General features: G+C 40.0%; 1 protein-coding gene across 6 annotated transcripts in view; it reads right to left on the bottom strand.

The window, feature by feature from the left end:
* The window catches only part of BICD1 (BICD cargo adaptor 1), a 176,608-nt gene that overhangs the window by 4,446 nt on the left and 147,786 nt on the right, over nucleotides 1–24,376 (bottom strand). Inside the window, exons 7-9 of one of the 6 annotated variants that reach the window (XM_049822525.1) lie at nucleotides 18,311–18,628; nucleotides 17,143–17,333; nucleotides 2,618–2,693 (exon numbers count right to left, since the gene is read on the bottom strand). In XM_049822525.1, coding sequence (XP_049678482.1) covers nucleotides 2,618–2,693; nucleotides 17,143–17,333; nucleotides 18,311–18,628 — 585 coding nt within the window. Of the gene's footprint in view, nucleotides 1–2,617; nucleotides 2,704–17,142; nucleotides 17,334–18,310; nucleotides 18,629–24,376 lie in introns of those variants that run through there. The other 5 variants (XM_049822531.1, XM_049822526.1, XM_049822528.1 and 2 more) reach the window with 5 other exon arrangements.

Genomic DNA, 24,376 nt, shown 5'->3' with positions numbered 1-24,376 from the left:
CTGGACCTAGAAATTAAGGTGATGCATGGAAGGCAGAGCAAGACTTTCATGCATTGTTGCATCAGTTTACTTAAACAAAATCTCTTTAGAAAAGTTTCTTAAGATTCTCCAAATCAGGTTCCAGCTGAAATATGCAGAATTAAGCAAAGAGACAGACAGGTGTATAGCTAAATAAATTGACTAGAGGTGTCCCAGAGTTTCATTTGGCTTGAATCTGTTCATACCTTATCTAGAGAGATTCACTAAAGTCTATGCACTGGAATCACAATTACTAGAAAACTCAGTTACACAAGTCCCACTTAAGATTCAGGATAGATAATGGATGAGGGAAAACTCTGTATTTGATGTTAAAGTTCAGGGTGAATCTATCTGTGGTATGGTCAGGAATATTAACTCATTTGAACATGATTAGGCATATTGCAGGATGCAGAAAACATCTGTGTGAATTATAAGTCTTAACAAGCTATTGTTTAATCCAGGGTGAAATGCCACTGAGAGGTCACATTACTGCAAGATAAACAAGCATACCTCACTCTCAAAATGGGTGACTTCAGGGCTGGGCAGAGCTTTAATCTGCCTCATTTGGCATGACCATTTGATTGAAAGCATATGTGCCATACCGGGAGGGACTCTCAGAGGATGAGGAAGGGCAATACAAGCTGCTGTCTTCCTCCTCTGCTGGATTTAGAAAATCTGAACCTCAGTAAGTCTACCTGGTTCTTTAAATACCTTCAAATTTTACTCCAGATTTCAATTACTTTATTTAAAGCACTCAGCAACTTATGCCATCATGCTGACTTGTGTTAAATCCGTAGTTCACTGCTTTATGAGGCTGTGCAGCTATGCGGCTGAGACAAACCAGGCAACTGTTAATATATCAAAAATAGTGTGTTATTTTCACTTCACCAAAAGGGTATCAATCTAGTAGTAAAAGCCCATAGTAATCTGAAATTCAATAGTTTAGCTAAGTATACAGCTGTGTGTTTGTGGGATGACTGATCTGACTTTTTCAAAATGTTAACCATATTTTTAATTATTATTGTTTTCAATATACCATGGTTTTGATTTGGAAACACGGCAAGAAAGGCCTCTTGAACAATACTTCCAGTTCTGATTGTAGCTAATGAGGTCTTCCTAACTGAGGAAGAATTTGGGGATAAAACAGAAAAGCCTGAGACGTTCCTTTGGACCTTTATCCCTTCCTGTGGGTTTGTTAGCAGAACGAGATAATGCTTGCAGACAAATGTATAACAGGACTAGATCAGTTAGGTCTTCCATTCTGGTAAGAATGTTCGAAATAGCAGGAGCAATTGTTTGTTAGCATTTAGAGAAGGATGATATTAGAGTATATTCTCCACCAGGAGAGTTGCTCTGGAGGGAACAGAAAAGGCTTTGGTTTTGTGATGGTAAATTAAATAGGGTTAAAATAAGACTTGTTGGTGTTAAACTTCTATGTATTCAAAGCACCTAATGATATTCTCAAATTGTTGTAACATCTAAAATACAGCAGAAACCACTTGACGGGGATTTTAAGGATTTTAAATGGAACTAGTAACTTTTTTTCAGTGCTGTAAAACTCCAAACTGCAAACCAGTAATTGGTACTTATCAGTTATAATGAGCTTTCACCAGCTTCTCAGTAAAAATTTTGCAATATCCTGTCATGGTTTAACCCCAGCCAGCCACTAAGCACCACGCAGCCGCTCACTGTATAGGCAATAAAAGAAAGGCACAAACGAAGCGGCTGCTCCAAGGCCGCCGAGAGATCCCCTGTGACTCACAGAACTCTACTCAGCAATGCCTGATGTGCAGTCTGAAAGCTGTAGCACACCCGTTCCCCCGTGGGCACCGCTGCAGACTTACACGCACGTGAAGTTCAGCGCTGGGCGGGGAATAAATTCATTGTATGTAGGGCTATAGATCAACTTGGTCACTACAGATCAGGCTAACGTCTAAAAATAATGTAACCCATTTCAAATGAGAGTATAGGCATAAGTGGATATATGCACTGAATATACCGTGAACAGATAAAGAAAAGTATGGTAATCTCTCTTTGCTTTGGTTTGTCTTTGTGCCTTGATTAACTCAACCATCTCAGAAGCGTGATTTAGCCCTTGCTCCACCTACGAGCAAGGACACCGGGACTTTACTTTTAACAACAAGACTAAGAACCGACTGTGGTGAGTCCTAGTTTCCAGGTCAGGGAGAGCTTTCTGCTAAAATCTCACAAACGCCTTTAAAATACCACCTTACAAAGAGAAGCCTACATCTACCTCTAAAATTAATAAAAGTCCCCCATTTACGTAAATTTATCTAGCAACAAATTAAACCCATTACTATCTTGGCAGCGTTAAGAAACTTTCTGCATCAAAAGACCAAATGAGGACTGCAAGATCCAACTTGGCATTATTTTCTGGTTTTTTTGCACAGATATAAGCGTGTGAATGCTGTGATTCATGTTTGCACTGTCACTGCAGAAATTATCACTGTTCCTCAAGCTGTTAAAAGTTTGCTGTTAGTGAAAAAGTGTAGGGAAGAGCTTTTGTATAAGGAAGAGGAGAGGAGTTGCAGACGTGCATGCAGCTGTGTGCAAAGAGAAGAGAGTTAGTTAAGTTTACCTGACAGTCTGGCAATCTGGCCCCCTGGCTAGTTGTGAGCCGTGTGGCGGTATGGAGGCAGCAGGCTGCTGACAATCTACAAGAAACTGATAAATTAGACATATATACAGAGAGATTACAGAGCAAGGGGTTAGTAACAGTAGTACACAGGCTATGCATCTGATGGAGAGATTTAGTGAGGAATGTGTTCTTGATTCCTTATCTGACAGAAACACCTTTTTTTTCTGATAGTAATAACATTAGTTGTTGCCTTTTTTTTTTTTTTTTTTCTTCCAGAAGCAGCAGTGGAGACATTTTTCTGTTTGTCTTCCCTTAGCATTGGCAAATTTTTGTTTAAACAGATAACGATAATGGGCTGTATTCAGGATCTGGTTTAAACCTTGTACTTCTCATTCTTCTGCTGGTGATGAAGTTGTTTTGCTTACATCTAATATAAAAAGTGTCAATAAAGCTACTCAAAATTTCTCCAGAGAACTTACACCCATATAACAACAATTACAGATGCCATGTTATTATATAGGCCTTTGAGAAAAAGCTTGCAAGAAAGTCTTTGCAACTTCTGAATAGTGCTTGTGAGATTGTTTTTTGCAGGGAAAAGGGAGGACTCGATACAGTTATTTTTCACTGTTCTGTGTAGATTATTTTATCAGTTCTCTGCCAAAGCATTTTCCACATTAAATCACTTGCAAAGCTGTATTCTAGTTCTTAAATTACTAAATAACAGTAAACCCAAATAATCCTTTGTTGCTACATTTTTACTGTGACATTTGGAATATGAAGACAGCTTTAAACTCAATAATATTTATGGGACTTTATGAAAGTAGTTGAACAAGACAAGCCTGCTTTCTATCTCACTAGCTTCTACCAAGATTTCTAGATCTCAAGATTTGCTCATTTTCCCCACAGCAGTCTGACCTTTCATTCCACTGCCTGTGTGATTCAGATTGTCAGACAATAGAGTCATCAGGGTCCTTTCGAACATTAAAATCTATGGGTGAAATTCTGACCATCTGGAAAACTACTGGAGATCACTTTGTCTCCAGCAGGGTTTGCAGACCTATCGTCCTCTCTGACTGCTTCAACCCCATTCTCAACCTGACTCTTCAGTGGAAAGGAGTTACTTTCCCCTGAACCTTAAAAATGAGAGAACTGGACTTTGCATACTTGTAAAGAATTTGATTCTGGGGTTTTTTTCAGTTGGTTGCTACTTAAAGCTCAACACCAGTAATCATTTCTCTTTACAATGCAGATGTTTTCCAAAACCCACTTCTATTCTTTATCTCAATCAAGTGGAAGAACGCACAAGTAATTGGCTGTCAAGAGTCCCGAGATGACATCAGGTAGAATGCAGAGCAACACACCTTCCTAGCAACACTGAGCATCATATCCACTACCGTAACATTTCCCTGTCATACAGGCCCAGAGCGATTCTTCCTATTTCCTATGAAGATCTGTGCTGACCTCCAGTGGGTGGAAACAAGTGTACCCAAATCACTAGTTTCTTCCTGCTTCAGCCAAGGGAGGGGTTTGAACCTATTTTCAAGTGCAGAGGTATCTACATCAGAAAAAAAATATGCACAGCCAGTGCTGGCACCATTGTGTCAGGAAGCAGAAATGGAATGAGAAAGGCTACCGTGCCATTCTCTTTTACCGGGATGGTCACTACAGTCCTCGGCACGTCTTTTAGCAGAGAAGTGCAAGAGTCTGCAATATATTTGAGCCATGAATAGAAGGGTCTGTCATTTCTGCACAAAGCTAAATTAAAAGAAAAGGTGTCTGGGGGGACAGACAGAGCAGGCTAACTGCAGACGGAAAATGATTGTAAAAAAAAAAAAAAGTAATGTCTTATGCTAAACAAACCAGTTTGCAGAAGTCCAAAGCAAAGTCATTGCTGACAGCTTATAGAAGGTAGTCAGTGAAAAAAGGAATACAGAACAGAATGCTGTGTGATGAAAAGGTGCAGACAGGTTTCATAAATACAGAAGAAATTGTTCTGACAGGCTTTACCAGAACAACGCAAATGCCTGATTTATGATCCTACTCTAATATCTCAAACATCCTGCAAACATTCTATGATGCCTCTTCATCTACTAGATTTAGCAGAATGTGTAAATAGAGCACCAGATTCTGCAAGCATTATGCAAGCTGGATAATAACTATTTGATGTGAGGAAAATCCCTCGACTTCATATGAAACAACAGTTCTACCTGGCATCACACAATTTGGCTCACACATCAGCATGAAATCTAGTGATCCACGTCACTTAAAATGGCTGAATTGTCGTCCTACGTCCTCCAGGAGTGAAGTTTTTGATTATGCTATGAAAGAGCTAAGCAGAATGCATATGGCTTACATATACGCATTTCAAATTCAAAGAAGCTCTTATCTACTTCTGTCCAAGTAGCTGTGCCAGAGCTAACTTTATTCCTTCTATATTCAATCCTTTTAAGTAATTTGGAGGCTTTATAATGTTAGTCTCTAACGTCATGACAATCATAAAATGACTTCTTGTTACGTTGTGTTTAAAGGTGAACTAGCAGACAACATTCAGTCCTTCCTTTCTACTAAGGAACTCCTGCCTCTACCAAGTAAATATTTCTTTCTGAAACACTCTGCTGAAGGTTAAAAGTTTCAAAGAAAGATGTCTTTACTGATTCTGTGGTCAATGTCACATACCATAATGACAAGGTGAGAAAGACATGCTCTCTTTTACTAAAAAATAAAAATAAATAAAAAATTTACATCGGAAGAACCCTGTTCCAAGTATTTTTCAAATCTCGGGGAGTGTCAGTCAAGCTACAGAGTGAAAGGACAGTCATTTGTGTAGAAGACACTTGGGGAACAGACACAGATTAGACTTTTTGGTATGTCTTCCGAGACCACGACCAACAAAATGATTAATAAAGTTATTAAATACAAACTATCTTATTTCTCCATCATCTCCACTTGCTGTGAGAAAATAAACTACTGGGGGCCAGGGGTAGGGGTGGGTGCTGGCTGATCTCTTCAGAGTCCTTCCATGATTCTGTGAACCTTTAACCAAGAAATGAAGTTCAGTGACCATTTCAACCACAAAGGGCAAAGAGGAGCTATTGTACACAAAAAGTCATATGCCAGTTTTCACTGAATTCAGCAGGACTTGAGTCCACACAGAGTCCTGTGGCAGTATCACCACTGCATCTGTTGGAGCTTTGAGGCTTGACTCATGCTATACGTTAGGCCTATTCCAATTTTCCAGTTCTTAATATTTAAGCCATTCACTGGCAATGGTGGTATAAAGAGCTCAGAGATTTCCTCTCTCACAGATTAGCCAGTGCTGGTTTTCCTTTGGAATCTAATGCCTAGTCCTAATCAGGCTAATCAGCTCCTGATGCAAGAGCATTAAAAATACCGAGATCAGAGAAGCTATGTCTGCTCACACGAGGACTAAATGTGCTGCTATAAATTATCTGCTGAGAGCAAATCTCACCAAAAAAAAAAGAAAAAGTATTTTCCTGTGCCTCCCTTTGGCTCAGCCACAGAAACAAAGCATTTCCTTCATGTCACAAGGTGTGCTCTGCCCCCCAGTCTGTGAACTGGGTGACTCCAATCAACGCAGGCCTGCTTAACTGGGTTATTAGTGTCTGAGAGATGGGCATGCCTTCTGTTGACATCAGCAATGTCCTCAGTGAAAAACCTATGTGCAAGCATTTTCAGTCCCACCTGCTCAGGGCCCAGCATACTGCAATGGAACATTTCAGCACATTTTGACACTCAGTAAATTACTAATCTCTACACAGTGCTGTCAAAGACAGAGACTAGTAAGAATCCCAAGATAAGCACTGGGGGGGTGCTGTGAATGAGTAACTGATATATAACCTACTTTTAACTGCATCTAGTTCAGTTAATCAATGGAGAGCTTTTTTCCCTTTTATCTGAAAGGGTAAAATTGAGTGTCAAACAACAAACCAATCAATCCTTTTTTTACAGGTACTGTTACGTATTTGGTATTTCTGATATGAAAAACGGGGGAAAAATCTGTTCTTGATAAAAGAAAAGCTGTCAAGAAACTCTTACGACAAATTGTGAGATTGAGGCTTTTTCAGTCTGTTAAATTCTCCTTAGCACCCTGTTGACCACTCCAGGCCAACAGAAAGTCCTTCTTTCCTAGCTAAAATTTTTCAAGTGATCTCACTTTGTGTCATGCTACCCAACATCAACTGAACTTGCTCCATAAAGTTGGAGGAATTTGGTAACATGTCTACGAAGATATTATTGACAGTTTACTTGAAGAGAAGCTGTCTCCATTTATATGGTAATGAATTGTTTTCTTCCCCAAGAAGTCAATCTATTGGGAAAGAAGGAATGGTTAATAGCATGAGTCAAAAGTATTGGGCAAAGAACAAATTAGTAGTCTTGTGCAGAGGCAGAAACGTTGCATCACACAGGAAGTCCTACAAAGACAATAAATCAATCCTCTTTACTCAAAGGTGAGGAATGAGGAAAACTTCCAAACCCAAAAGACAAACGCGAGATGTCAAGAACGGGGCAGAGGGTACTAAAACACCTGCCCACCTTGCCGAGTTCAGATTTGTAGAGATGCTTTCACACTGTAATCTGACAGGATAACAAGAGTCCCAAAACTGTTTATATCCACGGGTGATGGGGACATTATACTACTATTTGACTAGCTGGTTTCACTTATAATTTATCTCTGTTTTTCTAATGGATGCCAAGAAAACTTTGACCTTCCTTGAGGCCAAGAGGAACTTTAAGTGGTAATGGTTATTACGAAGAACAGCTGGTGAGAGGACAGCCGTGGCTTACCTTTGGAAAAAAGCATGAACAATGGTACAGGTCAAAGATTAGAAGAGTCTCTCCCTTCTCCTGCTTCCAGGGTCAGCTTGGGTCTGGAAATGACACAGTTACCTCTGCCCTAGGCAGAGCCCCAGCTGGTCAGTCTGCCAGCTGCAAACTGGGCGCAGCTCTGTGTTTCTGTGGGCTGTCCCTGGAAGGAGAGGACTACGGTGGAGCAACCACATGGGTTCCACGCGGAGCCTGGCCGGCCTTACTAATCCCAGCGCTCTCAGAGCAGGACTGACTCAGGGGGACTGAGGCATGGTCCGGAGTCATCGTACAGCTCCGGGAGAGCCAGCCCCGCTCTGGCACAGCTAGCACACAGGCAGCCTAATAAACTTCACCAGGCGCAAGTTAGCTGGTGCACGGACGTTTTTTCCAGTACCTATTCTCTGGGGTTTCCCCTGTCTGAATTTCACCTCTGTTCCCATTAAACTGTATAATGGATTGTTGATTGGAGATAGACAAAGTTATCAGCCAAGTATCAGTTTTGGCTTACTTCATGGTAAAGCTGATTTAATATGAAACTCCTATGTCAAGTCTTGCAAACATCCAGGTAACTCATATCGTAAGCTTAATATTCAGAGAAACTTGGTGTCTTAGATTATTGTTGGTTGGAGAAGTTTCAACAACAATGAATTTTTCCACTACTTATTTCTTAGTCTTTTCAAAACTTATTTGAAGAATAAAGGTTAAGAGATACAAGTATGTTACTGAACCCCCATTTGCACATAGAGCTGGAGGCATCAGCAATATCTACATATTGCACTAAGATGCAACAAGCCAGCAGTAGGATGCATTTAAAGTTCTCATTTCCCGTCATCTCCACGGTCCAAACCACTGCATTTCACAACATGCCCGTTCTTTTTCTTGCAACAGTGGCCTGGGAATGTCCCACTGTTCCTACACTCCCAAGCTCCTGACACAGGCCACCTCCCGCTCCTCCTCCTCTCAGCTCTTTACCTTCAGGACAAGGTCAGAGTAAACACAACAGAGCGCCTTCTCTTAAACGCTTCTCGGGAATAAGAGCCGGTGATGGAGCTTATTGGAACAGGTAGGGGATTTAATTACCATTTTCTTATCGCATTTAGAGAAATGCTATCTGTCTTGGCAATTTCCACAAACCAACTCATGAAGCATCACTAACAACTTCATGCACTACCTGACACATAACACAGACGGACATGGTTTAGTAGGTCACCGATTCGGTGGTTTTCCAGAACATGTCAGGTTTCTTTGGTATGTTCTAGTGAGTTCTTTCATCTATACAACAGCTACACTATACAGAGTATTTTTCCCCCTTATTTCCTTATTCTGCATGACTTGATTTCTACTTTCTTTCAGACTTGAATTACCCCCAACTGTTCCCCCATCACTCCATGTTCTTCAGTGGTAATGTAACTGCTAGCCCAAAGTGTAGTGATGAAGCTATATGCCAGACTTGCCCTTTACTGTAGCTCATATTAAGAATAATTTAAAAAAAAACAACCTAGTCATTAACAAAATCAGTGAAATGCATTTTTCTCCAGTTACAAACTAAGAACATTAAGAGGTTTCTTGTCAGGTCTGTAGGCTTTTTCACACTTTCTATATCATGATGTGTTCAAGTTATTTCTCAAACGGTTTCTGTGAATGCTTTAAATAATTCCTCATTAAATCTACTGAGAAGCTAAATAATGGGTTAGTAAAGTAGCAGAAATGGAAATGGTAGAAGCTGAAAATATATATTCCTTTCTTTTATATACAGTTCATAAAAAGCACATTTAGAAAGGTCTGGTAATTGATGAGATACTAAGAGACACACACATTTTAAACATTTCAAAAGAAGAAAAGAAATGTCTTAAAAATACAGAAATCATCACACTTCTGTTTTGTTGGTTACCCATCTTTCATGGAAATGTAAGTGTCTAGGGTCCATTTCAGATAGCCACAAATACATCCAAACCACAAATACTTGCACTATTTTACGGGTAAAGAAGGGCCTGATCCAAAAGTCGAAGTCCGTGGGAACAGTAACTTTAGTAGGCTTTGGAAGAAACAACATAAAGGTACAACTATAAGGTTTCATAGCCCTAAAAAATGCAGACAGGGAAATACTTACAATCAGGGACACTAGTCTTGATTAAAGAATTGCTGGTGAGCTTACTCCATACATCACAACATTCCAAGGAACTGCTCTATTAGAGAGCTAAAACATCAGCATGTCTAATTTAAACAGAGACTCACTTCAGCTTTGCCTATTTTATGAGATGAGAAGCACAATATTGAATATTCCTGTATATCTCATGGTGAAAATCAATAAGTCATGAACCCACATTAAACCTTGTCATAAAAGAAGATAGAGATGGATGGCTTTTATTACCAACATTGTCAAGATATTTCAATAGCTGGTTTAGGTAATTGATAAGACTGAATTCCAAAGCCCAAAATTTTCATAGAAAGCAACAAGTATCTGGTAACACATCACAATGTTATGATGTGTCACCTGCATACCTGTTTAGTTAGAAACAACCAGAAGTCTAATAAGATTTTACTGGAGAACTTCAACAAATGATGCTAGTATTAACCATTCCATCCAGCAATGATGTCGTAACTTAGATACAGAGAGAAAAATGTCAATAACTTTTTAATTAAAATATACAACAGTAAGGCATGGATTTCACTGCAATTTTTGTTTGTTTTGTTTTTTAAATGTTTAACAAAAAGATTGGGGCTTCTATTAAAAATGGGTTTTATTTTGGAACTGTTTTCTTTATATAGTGAAAAATACAAATAGAATTTAAATGAAGCTTGTAGAACTGCAGTGAATTCATGCCATAATAGCTAAATTATATCAAAGTAGCTAAATTATATTGATCAGCATGAAATGTATGGGTTTGGTCTCATCAGTGGTAACTGGAAAGCTAAATGCAAGAGAGGAAAAGCATAGAGCAAAAAGGTCCTATTCACAGTGGCACCAAGAGGTAAAAGTACATTTAGCCAGCTGACTTCTTCATCAGTTACAGCCAACTAATGTCCTTGGCAAGGATACTGTTCTTCAAATTCAAAACGGCCTCCACAAGGACAATGTACCATGCTTGAAATGGCATAAATATGCAACGCTCATTAAGCTTCCTTAAATGAGCATATCAGATGCAGGACATGGCCCTGAGAGCAGGAAGATATATACATATATCTGTATATATGCACTAATACCGCTCATTAAACAATGAACACATATATACACAAATATGGCACGTTTACAAAACCCACAGAAAATAGAACAATGCAGAACAAAAAGTAAACACAGATAATAAGTTAATAATGACTAAATTATCCTTTTTGTGAAGAGCATCATGTTCAGGTAAAAAAAAAAAAAAAAACCAACAAAACAACCCAAAACACAACTACACCTAGTTTTAAAAAACCCTGCTAAAAACACATAAAATCCAATTTTCACTGAAAGCAGAGACAGATTAGACCAATAACGCACGAGTCTTGCAATAGCTAGTAGGCTGCCTAATTACACAAGCTCAGAGACATCTTGCAGGTACAGGATCACCATCAACACAAGTACATTCTTGGTAGATAAAAATACAACATATTCATAGCTGAAGACTCGGAAGAATCATCCACGGATCTCTAATGAGTCAAAAGGCAATCTGCACTTGCATTATAAACCTGAGCTATCAGAATAAAGTTGTGGGTTTTTTAAAAAATAATGGTTCTGAAGAACTTTCATGCTCCAGCTGCTTTGCATTGCTTGGATGAAGCGAATCAAGCTTACCTGACTGAACAATTCAGAGCAGACTAGCCTGACTAGTTAAATATTGTATGGCTACGTATATAAATTAGTAGTGGTGGCTCAGTTAACCGCCTACCCTGCTTTTCAAGAATAAACCGTTTCACTCAATGTACAGATAAATCCACATTGTTCATGAACTAGAATTCAGAATAAAATTCTTTAACAAAAAAAATCAGCATAGAAAGAGGTATCTAGATCCTAGCCATGTTGATTTTCCTTTTCTTTAATCTATAACATCCCTTCACAAAGGAGAAATAAGAAATATTTAAAACTGTTTACTGGGTGACCTGAACAATCATAAAGATCTACAAAGCAGCCTCCCAGCAAAACTCAGGCCTGAGCTGAGAGTATTCCTCAAAGGACTTCTTCCACAATCATTTTTAAAAGAAGCTGTTCTTTCCTCTGTGTTCAGATTTCTAACAGTCCTGCTGTTTCAAAATTGAGAAGTTCATAAAAAAGCAGAAGTTGAGATACTGAAAAAACATCTATAGTAGCAAAGCTTAGAAATCCATGAGCAGCTTTCTGACATTGGTACTTAACCTCAAAAAAAAAAAAAGCTGGAACTATCTTTAGCAAAATATTCCTAAATAAACAAAAAACATGCACAACCAAAGACCTTGAACTTAAACTATTTCCACTACACAACAAAAGAAGACACAAACCCACTATCAAAAATTTATTTCCCCTACCTTTCCAATGGTGTAAGGTGCACAGGGTCACCTTTGCAGACAGCCTCTGCTGGGGAAAGTAGTGTCAGTGAGCCTCCTGTGGTCATTTTCCCAACCCCTTCATCCAAGAGGGAAGGGTAAAGACAGCTTCATTTCCTACCAAGGGCTTCTACACATAATATTCCTTTTGAAGACACTTTCCCATATCTTCACATTGCTTAAACAACATCGAGAAGCAAGAGCCAAAGCCAAGAATGTTGGCCCACACGATAAATTTTACTTTAACATTCTTTTAAGAAAAAACACGTAAAAAAGAAGGTGAGCTTCTGATTACACCGAGAATAACCTTTTACAGAAAATTTCTGAAAATCATATCCTAAACACTGCACTTTGAAAAAAACTCAAAATCCAGAAAGAAAAAAATTAAAATAGCAGTGGAGCATATTACTCATCCCTTGTGCCAGGAGAGGTTCCTCAACAGCTCGCATAGCCGTCAAAAGCCCTTAACTCCCTGTAATACTAAAGACCACCCCACACAGCAGACCCTCTGCTCCTTGTAGAGTTAAATTGTGTTTGTGCTACATCCAACATTCTGAGGTTTCTAACCTATTCTTCACAGGTGAAACCACTTTCAGTATAAAGGGCAATTAACAAAGACAACTCTTAAGCAATTCCCCTTGAGTGCCAGCTTAAAGACTTAATTGGAAGACTTCTTAGGGCCTCCATATTTGGGTGACTGAGTTTTTTCATTATCATTTTCCTTGTTAGCTTTAAGAAATATTTTCTACCTACAGATGCTGTAAGTTAGTTCTTAGAAACACTACTACTAACTCTCTATAGGGATTTCCTTCAGCATAGAATTTCTGCATATTAAGTTAAATTTTATGGTAAGAATGCAAACCAACAAATAAAAGCTAGTTATTTGTATCATATTGTTATTCATAGTTGATTTGCCTGTAAGCATAGATCTACAGCAGAAATTAATCTTGGATGACTTTTATATAAAAGTATATACTATATACTCTCAATTATGTATGATGGGTGGTGAGCTTAGTGCTTGAGCAGTTACTGTACTATTATATGTCACTCCTTGTGCTGTCTTTATCTTCCACATTAGTCTCTTGTGAGAATTAATGCTATTCTGTAAATCAGCCTTGAAAGACTGAAAATCAAGAAAACTTTCAGGTTTAATGTGCTTTCAGAAATGAGCAACTCCACAAAATTACCTAATTTTGCAGTGGTTTTGCACATGAAGAACAATAAAATCTAAACCCTACAAAACAGAAGCTTGGGACTGGAGTAAAGTAGCATAGTGCTGTTGAGGCCCATGGGGCTAGCCTGGGTTATGTCAACTAAGCATCTGACCTCAGCCAGGCTTCGAATTTGAGAGAAATCTGTCACATTTTAAGGCTACTTTTCCTTTTTTCTATTCTAATAAAGTAAAATATATGACTGTACAGAAGGGAAAGGATTGCTTCTTATGATCTGATTTCCTAGGAAATATGAAACACTTTACTATTCAAAGTGTCTTCCTGGGTGGGATTTTAAATAATGAAATCTGCCCTGTGGTACCTACAATCGTAAACAATATGGAAAAGAAGCATCTACCACAGTTTGTTTCGGGGGCACTTCAACAAAGGAGAGACTCTCAGGGAGATCATAGTTGATCCTTTAACTGCCCCTGTTTAAGGGAGATGGCTGCAGCTATTAGTTACTCTCCATCTCATAAGCCTGTTGGGAAACCTTTTTCTTCGGATGCATCATCCACACAAGGATCTTGATTGATTAGAGAACTTTTGGAATTTTCGTGCTAAAATAACCGCTAGAGAAAAGAGTGGTATCAGGGCACGTACAGCAAATTTTTTCTGTCTTGTTCTTTCCTTGAACAAGTCAAGACAAGCTTATTTCATACTCGGGACTGTGGGATATTAAGAGGCACCTAATGACTTTATATTCAAGGAGTCTGAATGCAACCGCAAAGGAAAGGTTATTTCTAATACAGTGTTACACACTGTAAAATCCAGCCTTAGGCTTTCTATATGCCCTGACTTCTTCATGTAGTTATGAAAAGAGCCACATGCAAAAGCAGGCTGGAATTGTGTTGGGCACATACCAGCTGATTCTGTCTATCAGAAGAATAAAGACTTTAAAGTGTAAAACCAATAGAAAATAATGGAAGAAGTGAAACACACAGCGAAGCTTAATGCATACTACTACCTAGGGGAAATGGAACATGATAGTTTGGAAATGGACTGAGTGGTATTTTTAGCCGCAGCAGTTGGGAACTATTACTTCAATTAGAAAGCTCAGATAAAGTCATGGTGCCACAGCTTGATGTCGGAGGGACATGCATGCTGATTTAAAGTTGAAGGCAGCCAAATGGACACCAAGTAGGAAATAACAATCTCTTTATTGAGAGGTCTTTAGCTCAGCTGGTCTTCACTAGTCAGTCTTCATACCAGTGTCTTCTTCTGATGAAGGCAGCGAAAAGTAATCCCAGGTTTCCTCTACCAGGTAGGCAGCAGCAGTCAAGCTGGGGCCAGCGCATGGGGAAGGTAGCCTTTTCTCTCAAGCACCAAGTCCAGAAGAAGGTGGAAGAGAAAGACAGGCACACCTTGCCTACTGCCTGGGGAGCATGGGGCAGGGGAGCCTGCCGGGTTTCTCCCTCTACCAGCTTTAGTTATTTTGGCTCTTCCTCTCCATCAAATGCATTCCCAGCTACAGCCTCCCAGTCCCCACAACACTGGGAGCTAATGAAAGGATAGGGAAGCCTGCACATCATGTGTGCGAAATGTTCATCTAAAGGAAATAGTTCACAAATTTAAAAGAAAAAAACCCAAACCGCATTGCATTTAATTTAGGCTTCATTGCTCCTCCACTTCTGAGGACACAGCCTCAAGCCAAGCCATACTCTGCTCCATAGCGTTCGAGTTTGGATGCTGTTCTTTTGCATCCTCTCTGATGAAGAAGCAGGTGTGGGTTGCTACGTTTCTTGCTGGCTTGCTTGACTGCACAAATCATCTGGGAAAAGAAGCTCTTTCTGATACGAGGCTTTTAAACATTCCCTATACAAGCAGCACAATAACATCCTTCACTGTTCCTTACTCTCAGGAAACGGATAATTAGAAAGATAGCAAGAAAAATCCCACGTTGTGCATCGTTCCTTTGATCTGTTAACAGCAGTAAGAAATCTTCCAGAAATTGGCGAGAACAATGCTGAAAAATTCCCTACCTAATCCTCAACCTGATTCTAACATGGGCCCTGCTAATACTGGAATCTGAGTGCTTATAAGAATCTCTGGTTTGAACCTCTCAGTCTCACAGGCTGAGACTAAGGCCATGTGATGGCATAAAATTCTGACAAATGCATTCAGAAAGCTGGGACTGTTGTAGATTCATAGGGACAATTGTGAGATAAAACAATAATGCTGTCTCAAGACCCTTATACTCTGAATATGTAGAGATGTACCTAAAATGCCAGGCAAACTCTATTTTCTGGACAATTCTACTTTTCAGGTTGCTTCATCCTTTGGCCTCTGTTGCTGGAAAAAGTCAGAGACTGCGTCAGTGTTTCTCAATCTGTGGTCTGTGCATCTGTGATACTCTGTGAGATATCAGATGCTGGTCCACGAAAATGGTGAAAAAAAATTTAATGCACAAAGACATTCAGGATTCAGAGTCCCAGATTCAAAGACCTCATATTTTACCATTTTACTAACAATTTTGCAATACAGTAAATTGTGTTTACCTATCTGTTGAGCACAATTCTTTTTTTAAAATCATTACTTCTTCCACTAAACTGCAGTTACAATATATAGTCAAGAGTTCTTCACATACAGACCATGCAGTCCTTGGATTAAAATCTGGTTCTCCTCGGCCTGGCACTATTGTAAATTGTATATGGGAAGTACAGTCACAATCAGAAGATTCTTGTAAATTGTATGTTAGAAGGTTGCCATTTTGGGCCCTAGATCCTCGGATTTCGGCTATACAGAAAATGCAAAATCCAGTTCCTTAAAGAGATGTCCATCAGAAAGAAAATCATCCTTATTCTGTTGTAAAATGAAGAGGAAAGAATACAAGAGACACTGCCAGTGTTTAGGAAATAGAATCCTGTCTATGGGGTAGAAATCAAGCACGTGGTCTTCCATTGCCAACAAAATACAAAGGAACTGCTGAAAGATCAGTACCATTTATTTTGTATATTTTAAAGTCTTCATGTCTTTCACCCTCCCCACCTTTTTGTCCCCAGGAGCCAGCTCATTTATTTATTGCAACACTCCTTAGGAAAATGTCTTGTTTAGACTCTCTGCAGTTTCATACTTGTCCTCTGAGTGGGTGTTACTTGCATGGCACTACTCAAAGGCAGCTGTGATATTGCTGGCACTGAGTGAGAGATAGAATGTAGTAAAGGGTATTGCTCAGCTCTCCAAAATGAACATTTACTTGAGCAGAAACCACTTCATGGGTTTTAGCTTTTGTATTTTCTACTCATGCTTTGTGTGTATAACAAATTTCAGAACAACAAAGAATGAAAAAAATTACCACCAGACAAGAGTGTGCACATTTAAAGGCTAAAGGTTCTGCTCAGATGCAGAAAAAAAGTAATTACTAGCTTGTCTGTCAGGAGCAGAAAGATGTCACAACCTTTAAAACGGCATTCCAGTCTGCATTTCCTTTCTACACCTTGTTCGAAGCAGATGCTACGTTTTGGCAGGAAATGAAGAGCAAAAGCTTCCTGCAAAGATAAACTTCGTGACTCAATTTATATAAACTAAACCTTCTGCAAGTTTAACGTTCCCCTTTAGAAACACCTGATTGAACGCTCCAGGGCCAACAGAAGACGGATGCTGCCTAGGCTCCTGCACGCTGCCAATCACTGCCTTGCTGGTCCTCACACGTCTGACTCCTCTGTCCCGGTGGGTTTGCATCTTCCGTGGGGACTACCAACACAACCACCAGACTGAGCAGCACCCAGGCACAGGGGTGCAGCCTCTGTGGATCCCAGCAGGACTGCACCCACCTATACCACAGCAGGACCTTCCCCACTGCATCTGGAACCAGTTTGGGCCACTGCCGGCAGAATGTCATCTCCTGCCACAGGTGACACAGGAGGAGACATTTTGCTTTTCAGGTCTCAAGAAAATGCCCAAATTAGATTGCATCTGCAGTGCTGGGAGGGTCCCCTGCTCTGCTAACCACTCAGCACCACATGCACCCAAGGAAAAAATGTTTACCTGGTGTGGCCACGGTTAACCTTTTTTCCTTGCTGAGACGGTGCCCATGGATGAATTCACTCATGGAAGGGGGGCCCCTCAGAAGATATGATTCTGTGGAGGCGGGATGAGGGGGGGCTCTTAATAATTTCTGGAGGTAGGTCCCTGAAGTCCTGGGATGGCTCTGATCACAAAGGGAAGGTGAGAATAGTCTTGCAGGAGATCCAAGAAAAATACATATGGAAACAAAAGAGTTTTACTTTAATTACCTTTCAAAGCCTCATGAATGACAACATCAGGTTAATTTGCTTAACAGGTAAAAACCAACTAGCGTTGCCACCCCACGTCATTTCCACAGCAGGGCACCTTGCCTGCATTGGAAATCCTGGGTCATATCAGGGGAGGAGGAGATGAGGTTGAGTTATATCTCAGCATCCTGGAGTCGACATGTACAAGGCTCCCTGAATGCTCTCTTGGTTTTGCATTGTGACTAGAGTGTACAAGAAAAGGGAATGATTATCCAGGACTTCTCTAACAGAGAGTCCTCTTCATCTTCAGAACCGTGGCGATCCCCACACCTATAGAGCTTTGGCAGGGCAGTCACAAGACAAGATGAGAACTCACTGCTTGAACAGCGAAATATTTGCATTAGGTTATGAATGGCAGCCATCCCCCTTCAAAAGGTTGCTTGCTCCCATGTAGAAAAATTGATTTGAGTGAACGCATCCATATTCTTTTCGCACTGATGAAGAACAAGTGAGCACCAGAGCTTAACAAAGAGATGCAGTTTCTTTTGTGTTAAGCGCTGAAATGCTCATAGACCACAATCCTTTTTTTTATTTCAGATGCTCATTATGGAAAACCTTAAGGAAAACTTAAGGAAAACTTGTTAAAGAAAATACATTCACGCTAATATTAAAGACATACAAGATGCACTGAGACACTGACAGAATATAGTTCAAAACACTGCATTAAGGAGGAGGAAATAACATAGTGAGTAGGTGGATCAGAACCACATGTTGCCAGGCTTTGAATTTCATATTCATATCCTCCCCACCTCCTTCTCCCCAGTCAAAGTACAAAAGAAAAAACCAAAACCAAAAAAAACCAAAAACGTTTACAATTCAGTGAACGACTTTAATGAAAGTCTGGCCACTGCACTGTACTGTAAAGATCACTGCATGCATACCTTTTCCTCTGAGTGCCACTGCTGACCAGTAAGTTTGGTTGCTGTGGGCCCTGACTATGCAGGAGGAAAGTGTCTATGCTTGGCACGGTGGCTGATGCCTCCTCACTTACTTTAGGGCTGCCGATCTTGCTCTTTCCAAGCTTGCCTTTGCTGCGTCGGGACTGCTCGTGGTCGAACTCTAAATCCTCCAGCCGCTGGGTAAGGGCAAGTTTTTGCTGGATAGCCATGCGCAACAGAGAGTTTAGGGTCTTCTTCTCATCCTCTGCAGCTGCTAGCTGCCTCTGCATCTCATCCAGCTGCGTGACGTACTCATCACACCTGGGAAAACAAACAAGGCAGAAATCTGGGGAACCAGTCCAAGAACCAACCCTACCAGTGATCATATTCCTGGGCTGCAGTTACAGGGGTAGATTCAGATCCAAGCTTTTTGCCAAGTCTGATCCTGGAAGCAGACAGCCTGAATTCTTCTGTTCCCACTTTGAATAAATTTGGACTTGGATTTGAATGACAACACTTCCCATTCAGCAGGAGAACCTGTATCTATAATATCAGAGTAGTCTATGGCAATATAATACGTTCCTAATGCAGATAACAAGCAATTAGAGGGGAAGTTTGGGATTATCTCCAGGTTAGACCACAAATAACAATTTTGGGTGCTGGTTCTGCTAGTAACTCACCATGGATAAGAATGTCTACTAATTAGATAATACTATTTTCCATAGACAGTAATATCCGCTTCTGCAAAACATTACCAAAAATGATGACTGCAAGTACTTTGAACACCTGACATCTCAGATTTTGTGAAGCGAGAAGCCCTCAGTTGTTTGCCATTGTTAACTGATTAAAGAGGTACTATTCAGGAAAACCCATGCCTGGAAGTTATTTCACATTCACTGTTGAATCTCTTGGAGGTGTGCTCAGGTATCCACTGCTATGGTCACCTACTCTTTTTTAACCCTGAGCCTCTTTTATCTGCATGAAAAGCTGTATCTTTTTCATTTTCTTTTGAACTCTGAGACAGATTTTGAAGCAAAAACACCTTTCTCGTGATTTTGTTAGCATTTAAGACTGAATTCAATTCCTAAAGTTAACAGGAAGAGCAAGGCATTTCAGCATGGTCTTAGTCACTTTTTGAAATAAAATAGCTTCAGTTTGTTAAAAATAGGCCATCTAATCAGTAAGAACCGAAAGTGATAAATGTATACCAGTAGTGAAATGATTCACAGGTAGCAGTACTGTCTGACCATCGGACACTTGTGGCAACATCCAAGAATGTTTCACATTAAATGATGCACCTTTTGTCAAATCTCCTCCCCACATGATCTGAATAAATCTAAATAGCTCTGCTGTGTAATTACAATAGTGTAATGGATGAGGATTTAACTTAATCAGTATCACTCACAGGAAACAAGCACAGAAAATAATTTTAGTTTTCCTCCTCAAAATGTGTGACACGATAAACGTTTGAATTATTGCAAACTGAGGGATGAAACTAATTTCCCTGAAACTTTAATCTTCTCCTTGGGAAACAGAAATGAAGTATACTCAAAAATTCATAGTTATTCTTCACACACAAACACACACGTATTTATATATTGCTCTCTCCTTTTGAATAATTCAGGCACTGGAGGCAAAATTACTAAGTCAGCCATAGTTTCAGTGACAGTTTCAGTATTATCTTTCCTCTACAGGACCTTAATAAGCATGACTGTCTTTATTCAAGCCTTGAGGAAGAGAGATATTTCTGCAATGTTGGTTGGCTTAAAGCCAGCTTGCACACCTATTTCTGCTCCAAGCTATGAGATGTCTGTCTATTGATGCTTCAGGCAGTGTTTTTGACAGAGACATTAGAATGAAATCAGCATTCTGGAGATTAAATTAAATTCATCTGAAATAGGAGTTACTGTAATATCTGTGTTATGAGAGTTTTAAGACTCATTTTTGTAAGCAGATAGATCCTGTATCCATCTCTCTCCTTCTCTCCTGCTTTCCTCTTTGTCTAGAAGACACCTTTTTTTTTTTCTTTTGAAAATTTAAAAAGAGTATCATCTGCAGCTACACCTGCTGCACAGTGCCGCTAGAGGAACAAACTGCCTTGCCTTAGTACACCAATAAGCCAATTTTCTTTTTGGGAAAAGTTTGGTTTTCTTCAGGATTTAAGACATGTTCTTGGTATCTAGACATTTGCTTTGTAAAAAGCAGCTACGAGTGGTTAAGAAACATAAGCTGCATGAAGATGGATATTACTAAAGCAGATTTAGGCAAACCTGCTTCTCGTCATCTGCTATGAACTATAACAAGCTGGGTCTAGAAATCTGGATATACTAAATGCTGTTAGCTGGCCTCAAACTCAAGACAAAACCCAATCTCGTTAATACAGCATTTTCCAACTGTTCTGATTAATTACATGCCCTTCCTAGAAGTCTCCCCATAACAGCAACCCTGCATTTTTGGCAGTTCACTGCAGTGTTTGGGTGGTTCCAGTCATCTGACCTCCACCATGACTCCAAGTTTCCTATTATTTTTCACAAACACATGGTCTATTGTCTCCGTGTTTTGTTGCTCAAGCACATTGGGGCTTTTTTTGAGAAACAGTGTTCAGAAAGGTTAAACCTAAATCAGTCAAGTAAAGACCATAATTAAACTTTAGAAACTGCTGAATTAACAGCCTCAGATCTCCTTGAAGTCTGCAGCAGTGAAAGTTATTCCATGTAGTGGGAGGTAGCTACTGCCTGCAGCCACGGCATTTCCCTTCACTGAAATATTCCCTGCTACATGCAAGTGTAGGATAAAAAGAGAAGAATTAAAGAAGAAAAAACCATAACACGCACCCATATTGCCTTTTACCCACACATTTTGCAAACATCCATCCAGGCTCACAGCATACCGAGGAAGAAAAAGCTTAAGAGCTCCTAGGAGAGACGACTTCTGGCATGGCACAGACCATTGCGGACCAAGCAGGTCTCCAGGATGCACCAGGGTTCTGAACAGGCCTTTCAGAAGCACTCAAATAGTAGTGAGTAACAAAAGTTAGGCTATGTCCTCCTGAGTCAGAGCTCTTTCCCAGTTTCCCCCTTGCTCCAGGATGGGTGTAAACTAGAAGTGACTATTAAATAAACATCAGTGTTATCTTGCTGTCTGCTGGTCTACTTATTGCCTATTTCTCATTTCTCTTGTCTCGGAAAGGAAGCAGACAAACACATAAGCCCACTTATTTTGTATGAACCGATCCAAGAAGTTTATATAGGAGTTTAAGGGATTTCTAGTTCCATCTATCTCTTGCGTCTAGGAATGCAAACCAAATACCGAGTCAGGCTTATGCATAATTTAGATAACATAAATCATAGCAGAGCTTGAGCTAAAACCCAGTGACACTGACAATGACAGGTCCCTGCTCCAGCCATATAAGCATTATTCTCTTCTGCTCATAAATGTTTTCTCATGTAGGATAACTCCAGGACCTGTCCAAACTTCCTAGTCCATCTCTTCAGCGCACTTTTTTTTTAAAGTCTTAACCATAAGAAAACATCTTGATGGATAGAGAATAAAATCAGTGCATGCAGTGTCAGGACTGTGACAATATAATGAATAAGATTTCTTGCTCTCTCCTTCTAAGTATCTCTGTTTAGGCTGGGAAAGCAAGCATGTGTAGGGATATGTAAAATTAGCTTTCTGAATCCTTTTAGGATCCTGCCTTAAAAGTAGTTCCTTCTCTCCTTCAGCATGAGAGTTCTCTTCCCTTTCTCTCCCAAGGCAACCCCTACTCTAGACTGGAAAACTAATGTTTTAAAGAATTTATTTTTCATCTTCCCACTGGATGATTGCTGGCTGCTTCCCACTCCCACATCTCTCACCCTGGGTCAGCGACTCGGGGTTGGAGTGAAGGGAAATGACAGGAGGGGCAGGAAAGGGTCTCACCAGAAGCAGCCCAGGACAAAATAAGCAGGCTAAAGGCAGGAGCTGCAAATCTGATGGGCAGCACATGGCCCTGGCATCGCACAGGAACTTCAATTCTGCTCTGCCAACCCCATGCATCCCACAGAAAAGAAGGTTTTATATGCTGTTGCTTTCTTTTTTTTTTTAAGAGAGGTGTTTGGGGAAAAGGGAGTTTGAACTGTATTGAAGACATATTCTTGACAGGTCTGAAATAAATTCAGAAAGGGATCACAAGGCTAATGAAGAGGGAAGGAGGAAGCTGTAGAGATCAGAACCACAGAGATTTTTGGTTTGGGAAAAAAACGGTCCCTGAAGGAAAAAGAGCAAAAGTAGAGGTACAAGCATGACAGAAGGACCTGAGTGGGAGGAGAGAAGAACTGAAGAAAGAAATTAAGGAATGGAAGGATGCACAAGTGTCAAGGAAAAACACAGAAAAAGGATGGCTCCTGCTTTCTGCATAGAGGAGCTTTGGAGAAAAGTGTTATCTTCGCTGTTCAGACTGGAAACAGATGTGCTGTGCTCTCCTTATAATGTGATATGACTTTATCCAGTGCAGTTGAGGAAGAAACCACACAAGTTCACGACCAGAATGAACATCCATTTGGGCACCAAATGAACAGAAAAGGATGGTTTATGAAAGAGAAAGGATATTGCTCTATCAAACAGTATATGAAATTATTTTCAGATCTATAGTATAACTCTACTATCAGAGGGATGTACTCCCTACAGTACAAATTCAGGAGTAAGAACCATGCGATGCAGGGTAACCATGGAAACCACTGTTTCATTCAACAGAAGACTAAACGATTGATTTTATATGCTGAAGGTTGCTATTGCATCTAATGTTACTGCATGGAGAATCTTAGAGTCTTGTATTTTCAAACAGGTTTCTATTCTTCAACAGACATCTAGAGTATATCAGCTTTCTGTCATTTAAGCAAATGCTATTCCAAATGGACTATTCAGAATGAGTCAATGATTTGAACATTTAGGAAGATTGATTTAATTATAAAGGCCATTATATTCCACAGCAAGGAAGGAAAAGGAATATTTTACAACAGAAAAATCCATAGGAGCACACTGATGCACAAGACCTTGCAGTGAATGACTTTTTATAACTGTGCTCAGAAAATACTGGGCAAAACTTACGACCTCAAGGGCAGGGATACATTCCATAGGCCATGCACTGAGTGTTTAATCACTACTGCATGGAGTTTACCAACAGCAGTAGATGCTTGGGTGGGGGTATCTCTGTCAATATTAGACATTTACAAAGTGGAAATCTGTAACTCAGCAAGTCACCCAGATTCCCTTTATAGTTCACGGAAGAGAAACAGAAGCTTCATTGCATCCTGCACGCAAGACACCTAGAAAAGGCACCTAGATGAATGGCATCATTTAAGCCTGATTCTCGCAGAAGATATTAAACCTTAAGCCTTAAACCCAACAGAAGTGTGCACTCAGGATGCATAAATAGGATAAAGAGCATTCAGCACACCAACAACCTAACATTCCCTTTAAGTAACAACTTCTAAATCTTTGCAAACTTCTTTTACCTTGTAGGTTGATGATTTATGCTCCATGCAAGACCCTTTTTTGCTTTACGCTCATGATGCCACTCCTCTCCTCTGGAGTTAGTAGCCTTCCAAGTAGTCTATAGGGTTAGTACATTCGTGTATCTCCTAGAGTAATGAGCTTGCAAATAAAGATCGACACATACGTTTCTAATACACACACACAACTTCCCGTTCTTGAAGAAAATCTTTAGATGCCAATGAAATCAATGGAGCTACCTTGGTTCACACCACCTGCTGAGTTGGTTCTTCATTTCCATTATGGCACTACACGTACTCTTCTGACGATGGACCTATGATGAATTTGTACACAGCACCAATGTCATGGCATGTCAATGTCCCTTCTCCTTCCTTCCCACCTCTCCCAGCTGCTGCTGCCACTGTCACTAAGCAACAAGGACCTTAGAAGGCTGGAAGAGGTGAGATGGCACCTATATATACCACAGGGAACACTGGAGAGATGCTGGCATGAGGCATGAAGACATCTTATCACTTATGGACTAAAGCACAAGCAACGAACCTATATTGTCTTTCACCATAAGGGGGGAAAAAAGCC

This window comes from Accipiter gentilis, chromosome 18, assembly GCF_929443795.1.
Source record: "Accipiter gentilis chromosome 18, bAccGen1.1, whole genome shotgun sequence".
Lineage (NCBI taxonomy): Eukaryota > Metazoa > Chordata > Aves > Accipitriformes > Accipitridae > Astur > Astur gentilis.
This window is presented reverse-complemented; position numbering and strand designations above follow the sequence as displayed.